General features: G+C 47.7%; 1 protein-coding gene across 1 annotated transcript; it reads right to left on the bottom strand.

Moving 5' to 3' along the window:
* Window positions 1–5508: 5508 nt before the first annotated feature.
* LOC140847120 (uncharacterized) lies at window positions 5509–9880 on the bottom strand. The gene is given in 5 exon segments (XM_073226326.1): window positions 5509–7528; window positions 7531–7669; window positions 8153–8257; window positions 9201–9271; window positions 9775–9880. Coding segments are annotated over 5 exon segments (1053 nt in total). The 3' UTR covers window positions 5509–6896.
* Window positions 9881–9935: the final 55 nt, after the last annotated feature.

The following is a 9935-nucleotide window of genomic DNA, read 5'->3' as shown; positions in this document are numbered from 1 at the left end:
CACAGGTGATCCTCACCCACCTTGGTCTGTAATGGGGTGGGTGAAACACTGATTTGGGGCTGACCTCTCATTAACCACTTGATCTGCCCTGAGAATTACTGCCTCCATCCTGTACGGTGTGATCACCTAACTTGAGCATGGCAGGGAAACCTGGCTGGCGGACAGGGCAGCCTGAATCAGTTCATGACCAGAGATGCCCGTGGAGGGCCAGTCCTGGGGAGTGAAATACAGGTGTGGGAGGGCCTGTGACAGTGGGCTGGTCTCTCATCTGGTGCCACATTGAGTAGCTATGTCTCTTTTCTTTCTGACCCCCTTCTGACACTATTCTGTGTTCCTCTGATTCCTGTCTTCTGGCTGACTCCTCTCTGTCTTCTGCCTCTCGTCCTTTTCCCTACCTTCTTATGGCCAGATCCATCACTATTGGCTTCCTCTTAACATGTCAGGAGCTGATACATATCCTCAAATAGTTCTTGGAAATCAGTTCCTACATGAGACTGGCTTGTTCCCTCTAAGGAAGGTGGGCACAGTGCTGATAATCCCAGGCCTGGACTATCCTCACTGCACAGTACTGCCTGTTATCAGATGCTGAGGTCCTCCCAACTACAAATTTTGCAGAATTTAAAGAGAATTGACACTGAAGAGACACCTGATAAATGTACATCATAAGCAGAGGTTTTCAGGGAGAAGCAACTGTTTTCTACCACCAAAGAACTTCACAGAGTGGGAAAAAGTCCCAAGTACACTGGGAAGGTGAGAAGGCTTTCACCTGTCTCCACCTGAGAAAGCAGGAGTATATTCACATCTGTGAATGTTACAAGTGTGGTAACGTGGGAAAGTCTGTAGGCGGAGCTCTATTGCCTTTGAGCACCAGACTTTTTGCCACCAGAATTTTTATCCCTCCCCTATAAGAGCAGAGTGTGTGGCCCATACTTGAGAAAAAATCTGCCATTTCTCCCTGCATAAAAGCATTCATACTGTTAAAGGACTCATAAGTGCAAAGGATGTAGGCACCTCCATTCAGAACTCTGCTCTCTTTAGCACAAATAATTCAAACCAGAGAACAGTTGTACAAATGCAATAATTAAATGAAAGCTTTCAGGAAAATATTCAACCCGTTTCACACAATCCCCACTGGAGAAAGGCATAAACGTACAGCTAATGTTGGAAAGCGTCCTCTCACAGATTTGATCCTGTTTTGCAGCGCTAAATTACACCATCGTGAGTAGTAAGTAGGGAAGCAAAAGGCTGCAGCTCCTGCCTTATTTGCATAGAATGATGCACACTGAAGAAAGCATTTATGTGTACAGCTGCCACAGAAGAGCTGTCAGCCACAGCTCCCATTTTGCCCAACACCAGAAACTTCACCTGAAAAAGAGCCTTTTCAGAGCAGTGAATGTAGTGAAGTTTTCAGCTGCCTTAAAACAAATTAATAATAATAAAAAAAGCCTTCTCCACATAAAATAACACCTGAGAAGGACCCTGCCTGAGTAGGCTTCAGTCACAAGTTGGACCTTGTTTAGGACCTCCACCTGGAGAGACACTCCATAACCGTCTTGCATGTGGGGGAAGCCAGTAGGGGCCACACTGTAATTTGTGACCTGCTGAGGAACTTTGGGAGAGCATTGCACTGCTGGGTCCTGTGGAAGAAGCCTTTCTGTATGTGATGGTCACCTCCAAATACACTGATGCTGACTGCAAACAGCCCCCGATCCCTGCTTGAATTCCCCTAGAAGGATGCTTGTGGTCCTGCACCCACTGGAATGGCATCATGCTTACCCATGACTTTGAGTTTGGACGGACAAGATGCCATGAGCAAGGGGCCTGATGGGATGGTTTCTGGAGGGCTTCTCGGTGAGCTTCCCATTGTTCGTGGACATTGCATGGTCTGCATTAGACATCCATGATGCCTTCTTTGAGCATCTCAAGTACTCATACAAGTTTTATGCCTGCCTGTCATCACCCAGCCCTGGTACCATGAACTCGGACTGCTCTGGACTGTTTGACAATAAGTACATCACCAATTAATTCTTCTCTAATATTGGGGTCCTATTTAGTGGACGGAGTGAATTGAGAACAGAACATGTGCTCCCAGACTGCCTACTGGAGCCATTATAGCACCTGACAGAGGGCACAGCAGCAAGGCATGGAGCAGCTGTGTCCGGTTGTCATTTTTATTTCTACCCCATGTTTCCAAAAGAAAGTCCCTGTGTTCTGAAGCTTCTGACTTGGAGTTTGCCTGGGAAAGCAGCAGTTGGGCTGGAAGAGGCAGGATGATAGTCTCTGTTCCGGGGAATGTGTCCTGTGCCAGCAGTATTGAAAGGAAGCCCTCTGGAGGCCAGACTTTGGTAATACGTCACCCACCTGTGTATGTACAAGGACCAGGTGAGTAAAAAACACTGGGTGTGAGGAAACAGGGCATGGGGAAGCCTGACAAACTGCTTTGAAGGTTGGGCCCTTGCAGGACGAGGGTATGCAGAGGGTCTGAAGGCCCGTAGACCTGTATGTCTCCCACAACCACACTCGTATTGTAAAGGTTTTACATGTTCCTTTTATGTCCCTGTAAGCTGGACACTTTTTGGCATCATAATGTGCTCAGGAACTCCAGGACAGTGAGAGAGAACAGCCCCTAGTCCTGTTTGTTAAGCAGCCTTAATGAAGTATAATTTATGTGTAAAATAAACCCATTATAAATATACAATTTATTTATTTTTTAGTAAATTTTATAGAGTTGCGCAACCATTATTATCTCAGCTTTCCCTCCTGCCCCAGAAGGTTCCTTCGGGCACTTTTATAGTCAAACCCACTCCCACTCCCATCCCCTAGCAACCAATTTATTGCAAATAAGGACACTTACATTTTTTCCTTTCCAACGTGTATCCTAATTTGCATTTCTAGCCCATGCCATCCTGGGAAAGGCTAAAATATGTTCTAAATCTTTCACTAAATCTTTGGCTTGGGTGACTCCCTCACCTGGGGAAGGGAAAAGAGGGTTGAAGATCTCGCCGTGATCAGCGGGGCTGCTGCCCTCTTGCTCCGCAGCATGTGTCGCGGCGCATCTAGCTCTTCTCCCAAGCTAGAAGACATGCCCTTTGGACACCAGATCCTACCAGGGTCACCTCCTTATATTCGTGTAAGGGCCAGGTGGTGAACACTGGGTTCAAAGAAATAGGGAGTAGGAGAAACTGGAAACCCGGAGTGACACTGCCCTGTCTATGGGCTAGCCATGACTTCTTGGTGACCGACCCATGTGGGGTGAGGGTATGCAGAGTTTCTCGGGACCTGTATACTTTAATATCTGCCACAGCCATCTGCCACAGACATACAAATCATCCATTCAATATGGGGGAAACAGAAGCACTGAAACATTGTAACTTGTCCAAGAGCACACAACTAATTATCAGCTGTGTGGGACATGAACGTACAGCGTGTGGCTCTAGAGTTTGTGCCCTTGACCATCTCACTATCTCTGGAACACCTGGGAGGGTGTTGTGAGCTTTAAGTAAAATAACATGGACGAGATTTTACGTGGAAGACGTGCTTATTTGCCACTCATATATCTTCTTTAGCAGAGTGAGCATTAAAGTCACTTTTGCCAAATTTTAAAAATTAGATTATTTGTCTCATTAAGTTGTAAGAATTCTTTATATAGTTTAGATTCAAGTCCTTTGTCAGAATTTGTTTTGCAGCTAGTTTTCCCAGCCGGTGGCTTGCATTTTCATTTTCTTGAGAGTGAATATTGAAAAGCAAAAAGTAAAAAATTTCATGTCGTTGATTAATCTTGTCATGCTTTTTATATTTAGAAATCAAACAAATCCAAGGTTGTTATGCTTCCTTCTAGAAGTTTTATGGCTTTACTTTTATGACTATGATCAATTATAAGTTAATATCTGCATATGACCTGAGGTAAGGGTAGAGGTTTGTTGTCATGATTGTGTATGGCTATTCAATTGTTCCTATTATCGGTCAAAAATATTATCTTTTCCCCTTTGAACTGCCTGGCCAGTTTTGGTACGTGGAACCCATAGTACACTTGGCATCTGGTTTCAGGCACTTAGACAATCGGGGGTTCAAACGTCAAAAGGGCTGCCTCCGGCCATCACTCAACACTGCCTTTCTCTGGCTAGTTCACCGGCCACTTTCCTGTAGGGTCAAGATGAATGTCCGTAGCCCCAATTCGTAGATGCTCAGAGCCACGAGGACTGTGTTTTGGGTGTTCTGACACATGCACATAATTACACACACACAGACTGTGCACACACACAGAAGGCCAGCTGCCTAGCACAGAGCCCTTTTAGGGAGACAAGAAGTCAGGTTCAGATCAGGCACACTTTACCAAATCGATTCTTCACCAAGAACTCTACCAAAAGACTTCATTTCACAAGGTCTACACATAGCTGACCATTCTAGATGCAAGGGATTGAGCTCTGATGTCGAATGTCTGCTGTACCTTTCTTGGAGGCCTGAGTCCCACATGGCTCGGCTGGACTTTTAACTCTGATCCCAAGCAGCCCTTCCATGTTGGTGGGATGCAACTGTTACACCCAGGAAGGAGGCCCTGAGCGGAACAGGGGTCCTTGGGTACTTCATAATGCTGGGGAGAACTTGGAGCTCCACAGAAGCTGGTGCTCTGGGGAGATCAAATACTCAGAACCAACAGGCCTTTGTTTGGTACGTTACGGTATTACCAGGGAAATCTGAGGTTCCAGTAAGTTGGCTGGTGTACACAGAGCCCTGGTGGGAAGGGTAGACAACAGATAAAAGATTTCAGCCATGCACTGGGATAGTGCTATGAGATCTGTCTGATCATAACTGACTCTACAGGTACAAGGAATTCAACTCTCGATGGTCCATGTTTAACCTTTGCTTGGGGACACCTGAGGTAGCACAGTTCAACTGGAATTTAACTCTGATCCCAAGCCCCTGCCATGTTGGTGGAAGACAACTGTTATACCCAGAAGGGATCGCCTGAGTCCAGGGCATTCCCTGTTACCTCAGGAGAGTCATCCAGAGCTGCTGCCTGCTATGGAATGAACACTACCAGCAAAAGGCAAACCTGGAACCCAGGAACACATTGTAAAGTCCATATGTGCAGGTTGCATATATACCTATAAACTTGGTACATAAGTTTTTGGGAAATAGTTTTCAACATTTATAAAATCAAGCCTCCACATAAAAATGTGCATCTCTTGGAAAACCAGAAAATGGGGCAACCATATGTTGACTCCACCATCTCTGAACCTTATGCCTGGAGAAGCCCTGCATCAGTGGCAATAAAAACCATCTGATGATGAAGGCCATGGCCGCCACATTTACCTGGAATATTGGCTGGGCCACAGAAATCCTGGGCTACAGGATTTCCTTTACCAGGCCCAGGGTTCCTGCCTGTGCAGTGATGGCCTTGAAGTGAACAGCCCAGGGAAACTACGGGAATCCACCTTTTAGACTTTTTGCTCTGGCAGAGGGCAGCACAGTGCTGGTTATGCCCATTCTAAAGAGGCATTGCATTTGTTCTAAAAGACAAGATTAGAGTGTGCAAGATGAGAGTGTACAGGACTTCCAAGACCTGCAGAGCTGAGTCTCTCCTGTGGCCAAGGTCACTGTCAGAAAATTTGACAAACACTGCAAATCGTTTCCTGAGTTTTGCTTTTGTTTTCAGAGAGATATTTGCTTATTTTTGTGGTATAAATTCCATCATGTCAGATTTCAAGCTACACTTATGATGTCACTGAATATGGAGTGGAGCACAATCAGCTCTTGTGAGTGGGTATGATGTGGCCCAGGCACAGCACCAGCCATATTGCCTCCATTTGCCAGTCTCCCTGACTCCCTGCATTTCTGCACCCACTTTTGGTTCCATCTGGCCCCTGTATATCTTATATCTAATGACACCTACCTGCGGATTCTGAGCTTAAGGAGACGTACTCATGGGCAGGTCCCAGGAGACCGTCTTCTCAGCACTACTGGGAATGTGTGAAATTCTCAGGAATAAGGGACACAATCCCTTCCCAGAAAGTATTAGAGATTGCTACACCAAATACCCAATCCCCAAAGCTTTGGTCCCAAAAGGTAGTCCTGGCATCCAGGACACAGATTAGGCCCAGAGGACTTCAGTCTGTCCCAGGAGGCCTTTGGCCAGAAGGCAAATTAGGTTAAACTAGACTGCAAGCTATTATCTGCCATCCTGCTGTTGAAGTTGGGGGCCCCCACAAAAGTGATTCCCTTTTTCTACACTATTAGAACTCAATTCTGTTCTCAATCTTTTCCCCACATACACTGGATGGAGTCCTGGGAATAAAGGTGGCCTCAACAATAAGACCTTTATTATCATACACTGGAGGCAGGCAGTTCCAGGGTTAGGCTAGAGATTTGATACATCCACTGTGGACATCATCTGCATATTTAACAATGCCCCTGACAAAGGGAAATCTCTGAAGTCCTGAGATTCCAGTCCAGATCCTCCTGGAGAGAACTGCGGGTTCCTGCCTGTCCCACTGGGAATGGGACAGCTGGAAAACGGTGCCACATTAAAGTGCTCCTATCACACATGGCTCCCTCCAGGGAAGGAGAGCACAAGGTCTGCCTTCCTTGAGTATGCTGACAGGCACAGGCCATAGGCACCTGCCAGTTGGCAGAGGTAAGATGGCATCTGGCAGTGACATAATATGGCAAAGCAACTGGACAAGTTAGAAAGTGCAATGTAGCTCCTGGAAGCTTCCCACCTATCTGGCCCTCACAGGCAGTCCCCCCGTAAGGGTGTTGGGATGTTCAAGTTCCAATTCTTGGCTGACGGCTCTCTCATTAAAGGTTCCCTTACTGAAGTTCTCAGGAGTGAGTCCCTTTAAGGTGAACAAGGAGAATCCCCAGATAGTTTGTGCTTTTTCACCTTTGCCATGCTCCTAAGGCCCTCCTCTGGTATGACCTTTCTGGTGCTTAGTGTAGCTGGAGCTCTGGCTGAAGATGTTCCTATGTCTGCTGCACTTAGAAGGATCTTTTCCAGTGTGACCCTTCTGGTGCTTAGAGAGGTTTGAGCTGTATCGGAAAGCTTTTCCACATTTGTTACACTCATAAGGCTTTTCTCCAGTGTGAACTCTCTGGTGCTGACTGAGGATGGAGTTTTTACTGAAGGCTTTCCCACATTGGTTGCACTCATAAGGCCTTTTTCCAGTGTGAACTTTCCAGTGCTTAACGAGATTAGAACTATAGCCAAAGCCTTTTCCACATTCCCTGCTCTCGTAAGGCCTTTCTCTGGTGTGAACCTTCTGGTGCTGGATGAGAGCAGAGCTTTGACTGAAGGCTTTCCTAAATTTAGGACACTCATAAGGTTTTTCTCCAGTATGAATTCGCTGATGTGGAACAAGGTTGGAGGGGCAACTGAAGGCTTTTCTGCATTGGTTACACTTATAAGGTCTTTCTCCAGTATGACTCCTTTGATGCAGAATAAGTTTAGATGTTTGCTGGAAGGCTTTCTCACATTCCCTGCATGCAAAAGGCCTTTCTGTGTTGCGAACTTTCTGGTGCCGAGCAAGATGTAGCTGTTAATGAATGCTTTCCCACATTCATTGCACTCATAAGGCCTTTCTCCAGTGTGTATTTTCTGGTGCTCAACAAAGTTTGAGATACAGCTAAAGACTTGCCGGCACTGCCTGCACTCATAAGGCCATTCTGGTGCCTAACAACATGGAAGCTGCAAGTGAAGGCTTTCCCACACTGACCACACTCATAAGGCCTTTTCTCCAGTGTTAACTCTCTAGTGCTGAATGAGTGAGTGTTTGCGGGTGAAGGCTTTCCCACATTCACTGCAACTGTGATCCATTATTACAGTGTGATTTTTCTGGTGCATCCTTAGTTTAAGCAAGTGGCTGAAGGTCTTTCCACATTCTTTACATACATGGGGTGTTTCTCCAGTGTGAATTTTTTGGTGATAAACAAGGGTTGAGTTCTCCTTGGGGTCACTTCTACCTGCTGGGCATCTGAATGGTTTCTCTTTGGCATGAGTTATCAGGTGTTTGAGAAGCACAAAGGCCTTCAGGAAGGACTTCCCACAGTTGCTTCACTTGAAGGGCTTCTGTGCAGTGTGAACTCCCTTCCCCTGCTGGCCATTGGAGATGGTTGGGAGGGCCTTCTTGTGCCCAGTGCTCCTGCATGACTTCACCTCACTGTGGATGGCCTGGTGCTGGAGGAAGTCATGGCTCTCCAGGGCATCCTTATCAAACTCCTTGCATGTGAAGGTTTTCTCTCCACCATGCTCCTTCTGGTACTGGTGAAAGTTTACAGTGAGCCAGACACCTCTCCCACATGCCTCACCCTTATATGGTTTATGCCTGGGGTGTCTTCCATGGTGCTCAGCCAGATATAATATGTCTTTCAACACTGGGCCACACATGTCACAGGTGTTGGCCTTCTGGGTGGAAGGACCTGCCTTAGGGATCCCAAACCGGAGCACTCCTTTTACAAAAACACCCTGCTCAGGAGGGGATCCCTCCACTCCACACCAACAACCTGAAAGCAGAGAAATGCTGGTGAAGTATGTGTAGGCTTTGTTGTGTGTGTGGGTAGTCCCTTCACAGACATGTGTTTGACACATTCGGGAATGAGTCTGTAGGATCATGTCAGAGTGAAATAGAGCCAGTGGTGCAGGACTGGGCCCAGGAAGGCCACAGAAGGCCAGGTCTCCACATATGTGAGAACATAGGAATGGGGTCAGGCTGGGAGGAAAGGCAGGGTCTCCAACTCACTCCTCAGCTTTCAACAGGACCCAAATCAGGCAGGCCCTAGGAGATCTCTGATAGGAAAAGAGGACACAGAGTGGTGTGTACAAGTGCAGGGAAATCCAGCTGCAAATGGGCATCTGGTGGTGAAAATATATATAAGGGTATGTGCACATCTCATAATATATTGACTATAGGCTAATGTGGGGTGACCCTGCAAAGGGAGGAGAGGAGGGGGACTGGGGAGACATGGAGATCAGAGCAGTGGGGGCTCACTCATCATTGAGAGCCCAGGGACAATGTTGATATGGAAAGAAGGTGAGAGTAAGCAAGCAGGTGGGATTACTGGCCCCAGAATCAAACACTAGTGGACATAGGGCAGTGCCCAATACATTGTGAGCCCAGCCCCAATGTCACCTCTAGCCCCCGCTCCCACTCACCAGAACCAGACCCCCTCCCAGCCTCTCTTGCAGTGGCTGGAGACACATCTACCCCATTCGACACCCAGGGCTCTTTGCCCTGTTCCAGGTAGATAACCATACAGGACTTGGAAGATGCAAGTTCTAGGACAAAGACAGGGCAGGTAAGTGGCAGGCCCAGCTCAGAGCAACCCACCCTGTGACCGAACAAAGGGAGCTTGTGTCATCTTTGCAACCAGGAAGAAAATCTCAATGTCAAGCCTCTGAGGAACATCTCACAGGAACATCCCAGCGGCCCCCATGAGCAGTAAGTCTGTCGGTGTCTGCCGTTCACAGCACATCCAGGCTCCTGGAAATGTCTGACAGGAAAAGGAGGCAGAATATGGGCACCGAGGTTCCGTCAGTCTGGACAGACTCAGAAAGCCAGGCCGAGACCCCCAGCCCTGCGCCTTTCCCCGGAAGGCTTCGGAAGTTGTTGGGGCTCCTCAGGGAGGAACGACAGGCTGAGCCTGCGGTCCAGCCCTGCACACACAGCAGATGGTCCAGGGGAGGAAGTGCCCATGTTCACTGTGGAAAAACAGAGCTGCTCTTGGAAGAAGAGGAGGGACAGAGCCTGGAACAGGAGGCTAGGAGGCTGAGGGCCTTACCCAGCGAGGCTACAAGTGCCAAGTTCTCCAGCATCACACCGCGGTCCAGGTGCCTGTGAGCCTCATCAAGGAGCTCCCACTTTTCCCCGGAGAAGTACACGGCCATGTCCTCAAAGGTCCCCCAGCCCTGCCATGATGGGGACAGCCAAGTCAACCAGACC

This window comes from Manis javanica, chromosome 17, assembly GCF_040802235.1.
Source record: "Manis javanica isolate MJ-LG chromosome 17, MJ_LKY, whole genome shotgun sequence".
In the NCBI taxonomy this organism is placed as follows: domain Eukaryota; kingdom Metazoa; phylum Chordata; class Mammalia; order Pholidota; family Manidae; genus Manis; species Manis javanica.
Note: the sequence above shows the minus strand (reverse complement) of the source record. Positions and strands in the feature narration are given on the sequence as shown.